The following is a 17544-nucleotide window of genomic DNA, read 5'->3' as shown; positions in this document are numbered from 1 at the left end:
TAGGCTCTTCATTGCAAACAATTTTTGCTGATGAAATTCCATATGATGTGTGGAAATCTGAGGAAAACAGATTCCACTTGGCGGTTACTTTAGTTACATTTGAATGGAGAAGTTTCTTTGGTCATCACACTAAAGGTCCTTTTGTTCCTCAACTTTAGGGAACACATTTCAGTTTCACACGTGAAGTTTGAGAAAGGGAATGTGCTTTCTTTCCTTCCTATAGAATGTGAGATAAATTAGGAAATTTAAATATCTTGAGCATCAGACAAACTGCTACTTGAGCAGCCTGAGCCAAGATTTGGCCAAGCTCTCTATGGAAGAGGATTTGGCTTGAAAATATTCCCTTTTCTCAACTCACCTGTAGGGGAAGAACAAGGGATCAAGGAAGCATAAGTCATAATTATCAAAGCAGCTATTTCAAATCTTCTTATTCTTATATGCTCACAGAAAAAAGATAGAATTAGTAGTTCCACCACCCCAGAATGTAGCCGTAACTACCAGATAAACCAATGTGAAGCAGTCGGGTATCTTGGATACCATCTCTGCTTGAGATAAATCTGAGTGCAAGGCTTGAGCCAATAATTTGGGCTAAGGTGTGTCTCTGACTTAAAATTTATACAGTGATCAACTGTTTAAAGCCGTGCTATTAATGTGAGCCACACAAGTATCTTAACATTTTCTAGTAGCCACGTTAAAAAAAAAAAAAAGTAAAAAGAAATATGAAATTGATTTTAAGGACTTAACCCAGTATGTTCCAAAATGTTATCATTTCAACGTGTAATCAAGATAAAAATTATTAATGAGATATTTCAACAGTAGGTCTTTGAAATCCGGTATATATTTCACAAGGATAGCACATCTCATTTCAGACTTTAAATTTTCATCAGAAATACTTGATCGTATTTACATTTTACAAAATGTACACTTAAAAAAGTAGACTCACATACCCAAATTTTTCCTATTGTACCTTCAAGTTTTTCAATATGAAATAAGTACCAAATAGATACTTTTTCTTTAATATTTGGATCTACCTTGACAAAACTGGTCTTCATTTTTAGAAGATTTGGCTTGAGTTTCAAGCAAAGTGAATGCAGTTTTTCCAAAATAATACAGTTATATATCATGAAAAAGATTTTACACTGCATTTATTTAGTTAGTTAGTTAGTTTTGAGACAGAGTCTTGCTCTGTCGCAGTGGGTAGAGTGCAGTGGCGTCACTGTAGCTCACTGCAACCCCAAACTCCTGGGCTCAAGGGATTCTCCAGCCTCAGCCTCCTGAGTAGCTGGGACTACAGGTGTGTGCCACTATACCACCGATTTTTCTATTTTTTTGTAGAGACGGGGTCTCACTCTTGCTAAGGCTGGTTTTGAACTCCTGAACTCAAACAATCCTCCCACCCCAGCCTCCCAGAGCGCTAGGATTACAGATGTGAGCCACCACACCCAGCACTGCTTCCATTTTAAATTTAAATGTAACTTAATTGAAAGTTAAAATTTCAGTTTCTCTGTCCTGCAAGCCCTGTTTCAAGTGCTCAGTAGCCACACATAGTTGGGGCTACTGCATTGGACAGCGCACATCTAAAGCTTACTGTATAGTGGCGAAGACTCCTACAGCTTCCCCTTGAATCAAGCTTGTTTCAAATAATGCACCCACCCAACTCTCTTCTCCTCTTCCTGACTTTTCCCTTGCCGCCAGGTGGAGGCCTGCAGAAGGCAGGAAAGTGTGGAGGCTGGTGGAGAACCAGTCTTCGTCAGAGCCGTGGAAGGTAACTGCTGTCTGTCCCCCTGTTGCTTGGCAGGTCCATCTCCCGTTTGCGGTGGTTGGCAGCACCGAGGAGGTCAAGATCGGCAACAAGATGGCCAAGGCCAGGCAGTACCCGTGGGGCGTGGTGCAGGGTATGTGCACGGCACAGGACAGCAGCTCTTCCCTCCCTAATCTCATTTAGGGAGGTCCTCAACAGTGGCGGGCAGCGGGAGGCGGGGGTGGCTTCCACACCTGGTGGTCATGGAGGTGAGGAAGAGAGAAGCAGCAATCAGGTGGGGAGACCGTGGAGAGCAGCGGCTGTCCGAGCCCCCTGGCGATCAGGCAGCCCCTTGAGGATGCTGGGTTGTGTGGGAAATTCAGTGTGAATTCCTGCCAGGAAAGAGTGAAGACCCTAGGAGTTTGAACCAGTTTCATCAGCAAAGTATAAAAAAGCGGCAAAAAGTTTCTTGCAAACGAGAGCGTACTTGTCTCTCCATCATCTCTGGGAAGGTTGTCTTCCAATTAAATGTTATTTCAGGAAATCTGAGAATTATGAGAGTATCTGACCTGTTCTGGCACAGTAGGACATGACCCCAGTCTTCAACTTGCAGGTGTGTCACTTTGAGGGGCAAGGACTCTGTGTTTTCAGGGAGGACAGCCAGTGCTCTAGATTAAGCAGGGTGGCTACTGAGAGACTCCTTTCTTCAGTGTCGTTGACATGATTAAAGGAGATAGGATGTAAAACCTGCACAGTTCGAGACAACGTGGAGTGGTAGAAATAGGTCTGGCTTTGGACTCTTATGGTGTTTGAATCTAGACTCTGCCACCTCTGTTTGGGAGGTCACCTTGCTGATCAAAGCCAGGCTTCTGTACCTATGAAGCAGGAGTCCAGTGTCCACTGGGCAGATTTATTATGAAGGGTAAAGAAGGTATTTGTCAAGCTCCTCCCCAGCGCCTGTACTGGGCAGGCACCAGCAGTCAGCGTTCTCACGAGCAGCGTTATGGTCAATGTTACCAGAAATCTTGTCTCCAGTAGGAATATTAAGGTGAATCGGTAATCCTCAGGTGGCTTTGAGACCTCAGAGATTTCAGGAGTGACGGTAACAGCATCTTGGAAGTGTCACTTCAGCATTTCAGTGACATCATTGCTGACAGCCCTCCCCCACTTGCCCCGTCTCTTGCAGTTGAGAATGAAAACCATTGCGATTTCGTGAAACTTCGAGAGATGCTGATCCGCGTCAACATGGAGGACTTGCGAGAGCAGACTCACACCCGCCATTATGAATTGTATCGACGCTGTAAGCTCGAGGAGATGGGGTTCAAGGACACCGACCCTGACAGCAAGCCCTTCAGGTACGAGGGCACTTAGCAATCAGGTGTCTCCCGGACAGTGGCAAGGGTGGTGCGTTGTGCATCACAGAAATTCTTGTTGGATTGAGATATTGGCCATGAGGGACCACCTGCTAGGGGAAGATCGCTAGCATATATGGCCAAGCATTGCAATGACCACTTCATTTGCATTATCACAACTAACTGATGTAGGTGATGTCATTATTATCATCCGCATTTTACAGATGAGGAAACTAAGGCAGTGAAAGTGTAAGCAACCTGGCTAAGGTCCCAGGAGCAGTGAGTGACGGGGTGGGTTTCGAGCCCCAGCCACCTGGCCCTGAGCCCTGGCCCCAGTGCAGAGGCTGGTGAGGCATTTGCAGGGGCGGGCCTGCCCAGCATGGCTTGTCCGTGCATTTTTGCCAGACAAGCATAACTTCCCCAGGCTCTTGCTTTTCCAAGTCTCTTGCTAGCTTTCAGTGGGTCAATACAATTCTAACAGTAGCTTTTAGAAAATCTATGTGTTTGCTCACATCACTGCTGGATGAAGATGCAAAATGTGAAGGGGAGAAATGAATGCAGACTTAGGGCACTAGCCAAAGCCCAGTCCCTGTCAGAGTCCAGTGGAAAGGGTCATCCTTGCCCACACCAGGCTTGGTGAATGGGGGGAGGTGAAGCTGCAAGGCCAGGTTCACCACCTCCTGGTAGAGGAGAGAATGATCTAGATGGAGCCCAAGCAATTTCTTAATGGCGATTTGAACTGAAGTGGTGTGAGGTGTGTCTGGGCTACATGCCTCTACCAGTTGGCCACAGTCCTTGGAAAAACTATTTCCTCCTCTTTTGAGGCTAGCGATGTAACACATTCTGATGTCTAGAAGCCGGTTGGCTGTAGAGCCTGAGGCAGCCAGTACACAGTGTGGCCAGATTCTATCCACGTGGGTCTGAGCTGCCACTGGGGTAGGAGGGGGCTGGCATTCTTGGAACTGCTTTAGAGAGAGTTTGGGAATGTCTCGGCTGGTCCCCTGGTACAGTGCCATCGTGGAGTTCCACGAACATGTGTGTATTTGGTGAGAACAAATGTGGACCCCAGATAAAGAGAGGCTAACCAAGAAGTTAATTTCTAGCCAGGTTGGTATCATTTAATCCTGCCCTAGGGGCTTATAAAACTGACCATCTGTAACCACACGAAATGTTACTTTCTGAGGCAAGGTATAGGATGCCTTTTTGTGTACACAGGTTTAGTGAATCGAACCTTGAAATGCATTTACCACAATATCAAGCCCACTCTGTAGTTATTTAACTGATGAAAATGGTTTTTGTGTGGAAAGGCTGTCTTTGGTAGTTCACAGAGTATTTGTTTTTCATGCACAAGGACAGAACAAAAGGAACCGCCATGGGTTGAATTCATTTGCCCTCGTCTTCTGTTCAAATCCAGCCAGTGCTGGGCGAGGACTCAGGAGTCTGGGTTCAAGGCTTGGCTCTGCTGCTACAAATTCTTAATCCTTCTGGGCCTGAGTTTCTTCATGTATAAAATGAGGAAGTGGACCAGATCAGGGGATAATTAGTTCTAGTAAAAGGCCTTTTTCTGTTATGGGCCAGATAGTAAATATTTTAGCTTCTGCAGGCCAAATGGTCTTTGTCACAATTACTTAATTCTGCCCTTGTCTTTTGAAAGCAGCCACAAGCCATAACATAAATGAATGGGTATGGCTGTGTTCTAATAAAAGTTTATTTACAAAAACAGGTGGGGTCCCAGGTTTGGTCCTTGGGCTATAATTTGCCAACCCCTGGACTAGATCATAACTTGGAGTCTGCAAAAGTTAGAATACATGTGGCTGTTTCTTAAGTTTGTTAGAGGTAGTTTGCCCAAAATGTTAAGAATCATTCAGTACAGCTGTGTTCCTTTCAACTCTGGAATTTGTGGAATTTGAAGAGTCTGTGATGCGACCCTTAGCTGCCCACCACTACCATGAAGGGCCAGGTGGCCTCAGTCAGCCTGCTGGGACAGGGCAGACCAAGCCCTTCCACCATCTTGCCCAGGGCTCCGTAGGTTCTCTGTGATCCCAGGATGGTGAAGAGTCTTGCTGCTGCAGACACACAGCCCACTGTGCCACCTCTGTGGCTGGCATTTTAAGTAAGGCATCTCCTGCAAGCCCAGGTAACTGCCCGCCAGAAGGAGGTAGAGCTGGTTAGGTCAGGCGGGCTTCTGGCTTCTGCCAGGCCTGGGAGAGCTGCTGGTCTGGCCCACTGCTTTGGCCTCCCGTCTTCAGGGGCTTCAGGATCAGTGGGAGACGGCATTGAGACCACCTGACTCTTAGGGAACATGCTTTGTCCACATGTATCCCCCATTTGGTTCCATTTCTACTGGCCTGAGGTTTCCTTTTTGGTGATGAAAATGGAAATTTATATATATAAATTTATTTATGCCAAGGCTTTTACTCTTTTCCCTATATAAGAAAATCAGAAGTAAAGTAGACCTTCTGAAATAAACACCTACTGTCAGCTCGATAACTGGGACCAGGTTTTCCATTTAAACTGGGAACAGTTTCTCCTCTTAGAAATACACTCACTCAAACTATGATGTCCCTCCTGGTGTAGGAAAGATCATTTGGAACCAACAGTTGGCTTCGAATCACATGTCTGTCTTGGTAAATAGTGATGTGAAATGAATTTGATTTTCCTTTTCTTGGAAACCACTACTTTTAAAAGGGCTCACTCTTTCCTTTTGGAGAATTCTGGGCACCCCCAGCACTCCCTGTGCATTGGAGACCACACTGAGGGAGGAGTGGAGTGAGGACACCCTGCTGGAAGGGTGACAGAGTTAAGGAACAGCAGAAGCCGCAGCTGATTTCAGTGATATTAAGGTTTTTTTATATTCTCAAAGTAGAGGATTCCTACGGGGTGTGCACTGAAGTTCATCCTTCCCTTTGAGCATCCTTGTCCACCATTTGTCCTCTGGGCCCCACTTGTGTTTACACCGTGTGTTCATCAAGCAGAGAGTGGCCTCTAAGGTCCAGCCTGGGGAACGGCGGCCATCAGTGTAGGTATCACACAGCGAGAGGCAGAGGGAGGAGGGGTGTGCGCAGTGACGCGCCACACTCAGGCCCCGGCAGCGCACCACGGGCAGTGAGGCTGACGGAGCTCGTCCCTGGTGACACCCTCACCCCTGCTGTCCTGTGACAGAACGCATGCACATCCAGGTGTCAGCCTGCTCTTCCCGTGCTGGTCGTTCCCATTCATGCCCTGTGCGTGCCCACCTGCGGCCTGGGAACTTAGCCTTCCACCAACCAGAGCCCTTCCCTGGACCCAGGCCCTTTGTTCCCCCAGACAGAGCCCCGTTTGGCTGGCATTACAGGGTAAAAGAGGAAAGGGGATGTAGGACACGAATGGGGACTGATCACATGTCTCCCGTGAACCACTCCCTGCTTCCTTTCTCCTGAGTCTCTGCCCAGACTGCTCCTTCCTCATCTCAGAATACCCGCTTCTCCATGGCTCACCACCAGTCAGCCGGCAACCTGCGCTCAGCCGCCACATCTCTCTCAGAGCTTAAGAAGCCCTCGGCCCAGGAGACTCCCTCGTCTTTAGGAGTGGCAGGGCAGGGCGTAGAGCTCCCATCTGAGCGAGGCGGTCTGGGTGCAATCCTAGCTCTGTCACAGGCATGACCTGGACAAACTGCCAAACGCCCGTGTGTCCAAGTTTCTCCATCTGGAAAGCAGGAGGCGCTAACAATGCCTACCTTGTCGGGCTGTCATAAGGATGAAGCGAATCCACATGTGTGGGTTGCCCCCAGGTGCCGGTGGTGATGGCCGTACTCCGGCATGCCTCCACGAGATGGTTCCAGGGCGTCGGTGCGGGGAATTGCGCTGTGTGAATGACCAGCAGGAAGGACGGACTGCAGCGTCTGCATTCGCTCTCCCTTTTCTTGACTTCCACACGCAACACCTGCCTCTGGCGAGGGCTGTTCAGAGGAAATTAGAAGCTAAAATCCTCAGTTTCAAACCGCCCTAAAACCTTGAGAAACAACTGCAGATTTCTCACTTAGAAAAAAGTGTTATGAACTGTAATTAAAAATTAAGTCTGAAGAGCTAAAAATTGCAAAAGATATCACATTAGGTATCTGTGAGCAGACAATATAGAACCATTTCCTTCTGGACTGGTGTTCCATGACTGGAAACACAGGGTTTCTGGTACCTCTGGTTTACAAGCCAGTCGGCAGGGGTGCCTGGGGACAAGGTGCTATGGGTGCTGGGGTGGCTCTAAGTTATTTATAAGTACCTTATTATAGTTATGACTCCTTGGGGTAAGGTTTATGGCTTCTTATATGTTACAAATCATCATTTCCCGTGTCAGAGTTAAAAGCTGGTTCTCATCCTAAGACACAATGATGTAAGAAATAGCATTGCTGAGCCCGTTTTCCTGCCCCGCCCGGGATGTCAAGACCAGTCTTGCCACTGGCAAAGTCGCTCCTTGGACTTCCTCTGGGACTAGGGCTTTCCCGGTTTGGGCCACAACCTTCAGTATAGAAACTGTTTCTCGTCATGATCCAGCACACACATTTCACATAGTAATACCTACTCTTATTTGCACCACACTCTGGTATTTTCTATCCTTTTCTCTTAAGTTTTTGCTTTTAACATAGTGGTTAAGACCCACAATTATTGGGTTGCGGTTCATAGTTTGAAAACATCTCTAGGAACTGGAGCACAAGGTAGGTTGTGGCTGGGACTGGATAGGCCCATGGTGAAAGTTCTGTGTCTTGGGTCGCATCACCCAAAGTACATCCTGTCGATGCGTTAAAGTTTCTGTGATCAAACCCATTTGGAGGGCTCTAAGATAATCACATTAAACAGGTTCCTTTCCTGAAGGACTTCTCAGAGCATTTATGATGAGCAATGGTTAGCAGACTAGTTACATCAGATCACCTGTGATGCATTTAAAAACAGACTGTTTTGTGTTAGCTAGTCCTGAGTCAGCACCTCCAGGAGTGGGCTCAGGAGCGTGCGTTTAGGAAGGCTCAGGAGAACGTGCCCAGGGTCCTGCCGTGCGGCCAGGTTGGGGCCGCTGCGCACTGTGAGTCTCCAGAAAGGAGACACGTGTAGCCTTTGCCCTTTACTCCCTGGACTTTGGAACCCCTCTTTTGAAGATCTCTTGAAACCAGTGACCTCTGGGACACATTTTGGATGGTGTTTCTATAAAAGGCGTTCCATTGTTTGTTAGAAAGAAGAGAGAGACATATTCATTATCCTGAAATCAACAAAAACTGAGTTTTCTGTAAAATTTCGTAGCAGGGACAAGTCATCCTCTGCCTTTGGCAATTCTAAGCCAAATAATAGTGATGAAGGGTTCATTATATAAGCAAAATAAAATTTATGAATTATTTTATACTTCTATTATCAATACAATGCTGTATCTCTATGGCTGTAGATCTTAAAGTCCAAGTTGCTATTAATATTAGCCAACATTAACATTGGCCAAACTTGTTTCTGTCTCATAAGATAATGTGAAAGTTAACTTATCTCTGGAAACTCAAAACACTTGATTGTTCATAAACAGGTAATTTTGACAGTGTTGAGGACAGGAGAACTTATTTTTAATAAACTAATGTTATTAATAATTATAGAAGTATAAACCAGCCTAATTAATATATTTCCTAATGCTAAACTGTTGAATTCATTATAGATGTGTATACCTACATGCACATGAGCTTCCGCCACCTGAATTGCCTTTGCTCCCTCCTAAATGGGCAGGTGTGAATGTCGTGGGTGGCCACGCCCGTGCCTGGGGTCTTCCGTAGCTAACGTCTAGTCTGCAGTTTGTGCTTTGGATGAATTTGGTCCGTAGGTAAAGGTAGATAGTACTGCAGACTTAAATTACTACACAACTATTGTTCTAGGAAAACTGAAAGAGAGACAGAAATAGCACCTCATAAAATATCAGCAAATGTTTCTCTCTGTATATGTGTGTGGGTGGGGGCAGGGACGCATTTTCTTAAGTTGTGTTACCAAAATGATTTCTCTGTAAATACATTTGTTCTGACTTAGAGGTAAAGCTGAGTTGTGACATTCAATGTAAAATACTGGGCTCTAAATTCTGTAGACAGTCAGGAGGAGGATGGGATTTTTTTTTTTTTTAATTTATTTATTTATTTATTTTTTTTTTTTTGAGACAGAGTCTCACTCTGTTGCCCAGGCTAGAGTGAGTGCCATGGCGTCAGCCTAGCTCACAGCAACCTCAAACTCCTGAGCTCAAGCGATCCTCCTGTCTCAGCCTCCCGAGTAGCTGGGACTACAGGCATGCGCCACCATGCCCGGCTAATTTTTTCTATATATATTTTTAGCTGTCCATATAATTTCTTTCTATTTTTAGTAGAGATGGGGTCTCACTCTTGCTCAGGCTGGTCTCGAACTCCTGAGCTCAAACGATCCGCCCACCTCGGCCTCCCAGAGTGCTAGGATTACAGGCGTGAGCCACCGCGCCTGGCCGAGGATGGGATTTAAAATGGAAATAAAACTCCTCTCTGCTCTGTTTGTAATTGGTAATATAACTTGAAAAGTGGCAATTTTCTACAATTGTCTCTAGTTTGTTCACCAAGTCTGTTTTCCCTATTGGACGCCGGAGGGAGATGAGTGAGGAAGGGTAACACTAAGCCCCGATTTATTTGTATGTCACATGCTTTACTCACTTTCCCCCCATTTCATTCTCATAGTCATGTCCCTAAAAGGTAAGTGTGACTGTGTCCATGTCGGTGGCTCAGGGAAGCTGTGCCTTTCCAAGATCAGTCAGTTGGTGTGGCCAGAATTCGGCCCCAGATCTGTGTGACTCCACTGCCCTACACCAGGCCACCTCCCTCTTCTGAAACCCCGAATCATCTCTTCAGCCCTGGTTTTCATCGTGTGAATATGTGTGAGATAAAACGTGGCCAAGACACGACCTTAGTGCTGCACCTGGCTTGCCCCATTTCTGGTGCTTGATGCGCTCGTCTTTCTGGTCACAGCGTGACTAAAAACAAAGCAGTGCCCCCCATTTTATTTGTGCTTTAATATGGTAAGCAGCAGCCCTTTAGTAGATGGGTAGAAATTGAACTGAAATTTATTGTGCAATTTCATGACTCTGCCCTTGGTTTGTGGATTTTGAATAGTCTTCAGGAGACATACGAAGCAAAAAGGAATGAATTCCTAGGAGAACTGCAGAAGAAAGAAGAAGAAATGAGACAAATGTTCGTTATGAGAGTGAAGGAGAAAGAAGCTGAACTTAAAGAGGCAGAGAAAGAAGTAAGTCATCTGTTCTCCTTCAAGGGAAAGAAACATAAAGGAGGTATTTTATTAATACGCCACATTCATAGGACATCATGATGGCCTGAGTACTCTCTACATACATTTTATAACAAGTGACATACCAACCTGGCAAGAAAAATGGATCAGATGTTCTTATCCCCATTTTACAGATGATAAACAAAGTCATAAAGGTTTAGCTATTTTTGCAGTCACATACCTAGTTAGCAGCAAAACCAAGACTAAAACTAGATCTTAGGGCTCCAGACCCGATCACGTGGTTTTGTAGCTCTATTTCCTCAATTTTCAAGTCTTGTAATATGAGATTTGGGATTCTGGGACTATTGTTATTATCTTAGTCTGCCGGACAACTCAGTGAACTAGACAGTGGAGGGGCTTCGGCACTCTCCACGTCCGTGCCCACGCGTCTCCTTTGCTAGGCTCGCACTCCCTGCTCCAGTGTCCCTCTGACCCCACCTGTCCCAGTGCTCAGGCCAGATTAACTGCTTCCTACAAGTTTATATGCATTTCTACTGTAACATGCATCCCACTGTGTTTGAGTGTGTGTGTGTGTGTGTGTGTGCGCAAAACGTCTGCTTCCGTGGTAGATGAGGAGCATCTCGAGTGTTTGACCTGTAGCTAAACACATTTCTAAATCAAAGTATCTAAATAATTTTCTCATTTTCTTGTTTTAATTTATCTTCATAAAAACTACTGTAACTTAGAGGTTATTTGAATACCCAAAGCACTCAGGATTGTTTTGCTGCAGAGAAAGGAAAGTTGAGGCTTATTTGCTGTTGGCTGTAGGAATCACATGGATGTTGGGTAAAAATCTAGAATTCTCTAGTGAGAATTTTTTGCCTTTCTTCCTCCCTCCCTTCTTACCAGTTTTTGTTTCCATTATTTATGTTTCTATTATTTAAATAGCTAATATGTGTGTGTGTGTGTGTGTGTATATCTGTAATGATTGTGTGTATCTCTATGTAAATGTATTTTATACATTTTGAAAAAGGACTAGAGGTGAAGAATCACTTTTATCTATAGAGTGAATATTTTTTTGTTGAGATCATAGATAATTTTTATTTTCTTCATTCTGCCTTGTAAAATGAATATTTATCTTACTATCAGGAGAAGTGTTCAAGGAATTTTTTGTCCCAAGGGGTCTAGGGCTCTGAGGGACGCTCTCCAGCAGCTTAGCTGAGCCCCTCCAGGAAGTCGCTGAAACGGTCCTTCACACTGTGATTAAAGCTAATGCGGCCACTTGACACATATTTTGTTTTTTGGACAGATCCAAAGACCCTTGCATAGGTAAGATTTCCATCCTCTTCACCAAGCCTGTCTTCCTCATTTTCTCCCCAGCTGCATGAGAAGTTTGACCTCCTAAAGCGGACACACCAAGAAGAGAAGAAGAAAGTAGAAGACAAGAAGAAGGAGCTTGAGGAGGAGGTGAACAATTTCCAGAAGAAGAAAGCAGCAGCTCAGTTACTACAGTCCCAGGCCCAGCAGTCTGGGGCCCAGCAAACCAAGAAAGACAAGGATAAGAAAAAGTAAGCAGGTGTCACCCCCATCTATCGGGGACCTCTAACAATTCATTCCTCTTGCATGTCTCTCCTTTTCCCATTTACAGACTGGAAACTGGTCTTTTACCAGAAAGATAAAAGCAAGTATTTTCTCTACAGTGCAGGGAAGATGATGAAGGTTTTTAAAGCATTTTTAAAGGGTACACAAAGATTAATTTATAGAACCTGACCACACTGATCAAGCAATCAGGACTGGCATAGCCTGGCATCGCCAGTAGCATCTTCTGCACCAACACTAGGATTCTTGAAGAAGACAGGTTTATTTCTCTTCAGTACCCTCTGGAGACAGTTCTCATGACTCTTGATAAAGAGCATCCTAAAATTATGATTGTTAAAATTATTTTCCTGTTCTGTGTTGTAAGGCTTGATGAGCCAGTCACCGAAAGTCTGTTCCCAAGATGAAATCTCTGCACGAGCTACAAGTGGCCACTAGCTTTCCTCCAAATTCAATAAGATGATGAGTTGTTTTATGTGAAATGCGATCAAAATGCTCACCCTGTTAAGACACCCCTGCCAACCCTCAAGCCACAAGTAAACCCACTCACAAAACACTTTTAAATAGGGCCTTGGTTTAATGTGCCCAAGGGGCAGATTCTGTTCTTCAGTCAGTCACTTCTTATGATCCTCCAATAGCAGTTGCCTGAATTCAGTGCCGGGTTGGGGCCTTCCTTGAAATTCTCCTGTGAGTTGAAGCTCTCCTTTGAATCACCACAAGGACTAGAGGGTGCAGTTTTATGACAATAGCTATTGGGTTGGCTATAAGCACAGCAGTAAGGATACCTTCGTGGTGGCCCAGTGGTGGATCCACCCTCCTCTGTCTCATGTGCGGCTACAGAGGCAGCTGCGGAGAATTCAGAACTTGTTCAGGATTCTTGCTCTTCCTCCTTAGAGGCCAAGGTTCTAGGGAAAAAGCTGACAAGTAGATAATAAAAGTGTTGGTACTCGAGCAGGCAAAGAATTACATTCTTTAAAAATATAGCATATGGGATTGAGTTTCTTAATTAACAATAATTAAGACTGTCGTATGGAAAAGCGAACACAGTGCATTAGGCCACTGAGTCCGGGTTAGCACGCAGGAGGCTCACCCCTAAGGAGTCTCGGTCCGTGGCCTGCAGTGAAAATCGGCAGGCACTGCTGCGATGACACGCTGAGAGAGTTTTAGATCATGCTTTACCAACTTTGCCTTTCTGAGCTCTGAGACAAGAGAAAATGTGTCCCAAGAACAAGGGAGTAGGCAAATTTTCTAAGCAATAATAGAAGTAGTTGGTGTAGATGAGGCGTGATTATAGTTGGGATTGGGACAGAGAGACCCAAGTGACCAAAGGAGTCCAAGGGCCCAAAATTTAGCTATGCTGGATTAATTCTGAGAGTAACAACTGCCTAGATTATAATGAAAACCCTTTGTAGCTATGAATGTTGGAGAGTGTCTGACACTAATTGTGATGCTTCCCATGCAGATCCTGAGAGATCAGTGACTCTTTTAGTGAAGACAAAGCCATTTGGCATCGTACCCTGTTGATCCACACTAACTCAAGATAAATATAGGGTGTGTGTGTGTGTGTGTGTGTGTGTGTGTCTGTAGGCATGAATGAAACAGAAAGAGCTGCCAACTCACAGCTTAGGAAACCCAAAGTCAAGCTTTTCTTACCCTGAAGCACTCAAGTGCGTAAAGGTACAAGTTTTAAAACTAAAAATGTTTATAAAAGACCAGCAACGCTAAAAGAGTTTTTCATGTACACTAGATGTGCCTTTAAGCAATAAAAATTCCAAGAGCTGATCAGTATTGTGCCTCCATGTAAAAAAAAAAAAAGTCTCAGTAACAAACTTCCCAGTGTGGGAGGTTTCCTGGCCATTTTGAACACGTGAGGTTATTTTCTTCCCATTCTGGGGCCTCACCAATGTATGATGCGTTTAAGGTTTATGTGAAGCCTGTGTGAATTCTGTTTTAGCCTTATTTGTATATTCTCCTTTATTTTTCATGACATTAGACTTAATTCAGTTCACAGTTGTCACCAGGTTTTGGCACTCATTTTTTGTTACTTTTTCTGGGTTCTTACCCTTTTCCACACTTTCCCATTTGTACAAAAGTAGCTACCAGTTGGAGGCCTGAAGTGTCAAAGTAAAAAAAAATAAAAGTCACCCCTCTACCTGCCAGTGGCAGTGGAGAGTTGTGGTTAGAGAGGGCCACAGAAAGACAGTAGTCGGGGACCAGAGCAGCACTTTGCAAAGAAACACGGAAACACTTTCCTCCTGGCATAGTGGGAGCAGATGCCGGAGTTGCCACTTAGGAGCTGGCTTTGCTCTAGATAGAAAGTGAAAAAAGAGATGCTTATTTATTTACCCGCTGTGCTTCCACCTCAGAGCTTACCTTAGTTTTTCTAATAGTTTTAAATTCTCTTTTTTCTGTTCCAATGACACACTCCTTTTTTAACATAGGTAAGGCTTTCTACTTCTCCTTGACCTGTAGTGGCATGAGAGTATGTTAACATCTCCTAAGATGACAGGCAAAGTAGAACTAACCCTGGCACTGCCATTAGCTGGACCCCACCTTCTGCCATCTCTGGCCACCGAGTCACTTTCCACGTTTGCGGCTACACCACAGTGGTGGGACTGCCCGAGGGTAAGCTGGTCAGCGGGCGGTGTTCGTCTTTCTGAAAACTCTCTGCACAACTGCCAGCAGGCATTTACTGGTTAAGATGCATCTATCCTAAAGAAAGTTTTAAAATTGTACCTGACATCTAATAACTACAGTTTACATAACCATCTACTCATCTTTTTTAAAAAATATATTTTTTTTATTTTAGCTAAGGAGTAAAGTTGTATGTTTTGGACTTGCCTAAAATTAGACATGTGGGTCTTGGGTTTGGCATTGCTTTGTACCTAAAAGAGGGGGAAAGCTCCTGGCATTGCTGTAGCTGTAACCATATAACAATTGTCCTTTTTTCCCCCTTCCCGACTAGATTAATAGCATGTCCTCCATCCACTGTGTATATTTCAATCCCCAAGCTACTTTAGACCTTTTCCTCAAGTCAGTTGTACAAAGGCATTTATTGTATATTTATTCTCTGACTCCTTCAGCAGCTCAGAAGTGGATGATGAAGCTCCTGTTCAATACTAATGTGATACGCAAACCTAATAGATAATGGTTTTGTGTTATTTGAGAAAACAAAAACCAAACAGTAAATCCTTCCACTAGAACATGCAATGGTTTCAAGAAGTCACTTGTGAATTCTAAATTATAAGTGGAAACTAACTATGTGTTCTTTAAATCAATATTAAAAGTTTGCTTTTGCTTGTCATGTAGAATAGCCTACTCAAGTTTTTGGTTTTAATTTCCGTCAATTCCATAATCATTGCATGAGCATTCACCATCGCTGAATGCTGGTGCTGGCGCTCCTAATTTTCCTTTCTTTTTTATTTATTATTATTTCTAACTTTTTTGTTTTGTTTTTTAACTTGCAGTGCAAGCTTCACATAAAGCCTGGCAAGCCAAGGATGTTCCCGCATTCACCTGCTTTTGCAGTAATATTGTATCTCTGCCATCTGTGTCCTTTAGTTGTTTTTTTGTTTGTTTGGTTTTTTTTTTTTACCCTTCCCCAAACACCAATAACTATTAACTCATTTTGCTGAATGTTGTTGGGTGGTGGAACATGATAGAACAAGGGAATAACAGCAAAAGCTCTGTGCAGCTGGACTTTGTTTCTGGAAAGTAAATGATTGGCCTTTCATGCCTGTTCCGAATGGCAGCAGGAAGCAGGCCTGTCACTTGTATGTCGCTTTGGACTGAGGAAAGTGGGGTAAACTGCTGCCTGTACGTCTGACATGAAAACTTCTGACCGCCTCAGCAGCTGAACTAAAAACCTGAATAGCCATGACAACAGCTTGCATTTTCTTGATTTCATCTCCATGATCTCACGGTCCCCTAAACTCACTGCCTTTTCTCTCCACTTGCCCCAAACCAAGGTAGATTTGTACGTAGACAGAATGGTGGGTAAGCATTATATATGATTTTTACACTTGCATGAAATTTTCATTTTAATCAATAACATTATTTGGCCTGAGATTGTGGGTCTGTTCAGACCGTCCCCTCTGATGGCTTGAACCTGCATCTGAACACCAACCTTCAAATACCGGCCAAGTTGGTGTCGTCTGGTACAAGAAAACTATGACCGTGTTCACATTTACTGGTGTATCCTTGATCCTCTCACAGACAGAGATCTCAAAGGTTGGAACATGCAACATTCGTTAGTAGAAGAATCTTCTACTAAGGATAATGGGCTTTCCACATCCTACTTACTATTTGAAATAAAAAAATCTTTAATAAAGATAACATCTAAATTTGCTCTCAGTGGGCCAAGGGGAGGACCTAATGACTGCTATGGGTACTTCTAATAAAATTTTTCACTAATCAAGAGGAGAAAATTTGTACAACTACTTCAGATAGAAAATTTGCAGTAAACTCTGTGTCATCTGCTGCAGCACAAATTTGAAGGGACCTTGTCAATTTAAGATGGAAATGGGAAGGAACACAACACAACCAATGAGTCAAGAAAGTAGAAATTTTTCACATCCAGCTTCCTTGTCTAGTCTCCTTTCAATATTTGGCAATAAATAGAACAGCTGGAGTTTCGAATCCAGTTGTCTTGAAGGAATTTTCCACACTTTCCCCCTCAGCATGACTAGCTCTGTCTATCTGCTCTTTATGTCTAAGGCTATGAACCCCTTCAGGATTAGGACGAATCCCTATGCCAGCACATACGCTACATGCTTGATTTGTATGGAAAAGGGCTTATTTAATCTCTTTTCTGATGCTTATCCTTTCATCTGTTTTTTCCTGACAAGCTCTACTAACAAGATCCTCCCAGCCTTCTAACCGTAGTCTCCTGTTTCTTACTTGAAAGGGTAATCTTTCTCATGAGCCCACTTCCCCTCTGCATTTTCCTTCTGGCCTTCACTAGTTGCAGGGTAAGTAAATAGGACACAATGTGCTGCACCTCCCCTGACACATATTTAAAGAAATAAAAAATTAATGTCTCTAGTTGATTCCAACAAAGATTTCTTTTTCCTTTTTGTCCTCAACCATACTTAGAGGAAAGAAGGAATGGTCTTCCATGAACTGATTAAGACTTAATTAGGCAAAGTAAGATTAGTTCCACTGAAGCCCAAACTAAGGTGGAATGGAGACTGCAAAGAGAAACAGCAGCAGTAGTGGTCTTCACAGGTGTAGGAGCTACTAGACCACTATTTTTGTTTTTGCTTTTTTTTTTTTTTTTTTTAATCTAGTCCAAAGCTAGCTGTGGAGCAGCCACGTGGTGGCCGGCATGCTGCTTCTAACCACGGGCTGAACTTGCTCATGTGCTGTGCACCAGACAAAAGCTTGAATCTCTGTGTCGTATGCTTGTTCCAACCACTGTTTGAGCATTTTTGTGCCTTGTAACAGGAAGTACACTTTTAAATTCTGCTTCTAGCATCACTAAAACCTTTAAAAAAAAAATGAGCCTAACAATGACAGGCATCCAGCTGACTTTTTGATTCCAAGACGATTGACTGCTGTTTTATGCATTAAATTTTTCACAGCAAAATAAACCATGTGGAGAGTCAGGGAATAAAGAGTCAAAAGA

General features: G+C 43.9%; 1 protein-coding gene across 1 annotated transcript in view; it reads left to right on the top strand.

Moving 5' to 3' along the window:
• Positions 1-16725, top strand: part of SEPTIN11 (septin 11) — a 108038-nt gene extending 91313 nt beyond the window's left edge. The window contains exons 6-10 of the mRNA XM_069457699.1: positions 1799-1895; positions 2928-3096; positions 10211-10343; positions 11703-11890; positions 15386-16725. Of these exons, the coding sequence (XP_069313800.1) occupies positions 1799-1895; positions 2928-3096; positions 10211-10343; positions 11703-11890; positions 15386-15401 (603 nt within the window). The 3' untranslated portion in view covers positions 15402-16725. The remainder of the gene's footprint in view (positions 1-1798; positions 1896-2927; positions 3097-10210; positions 10344-11702; positions 11891-15385) is intronic.
• The last annotated feature ends 819 nt before the right edge of the window (positions 16726-17544 follow it).

This window comes from Eulemur rufifrons, chromosome 24, assembly GCF_041146395.1.
Source record: "Eulemur rufifrons isolate Redbay chromosome 24, OSU_ERuf_1, whole genome shotgun sequence".
Lineage (NCBI taxonomy): Eukaryota > Metazoa > Chordata > Mammalia > Primates > Lemuridae > Eulemur > Eulemur rufifrons.
This window is presented reverse-complemented; position numbering and strand designations above follow the sequence as displayed.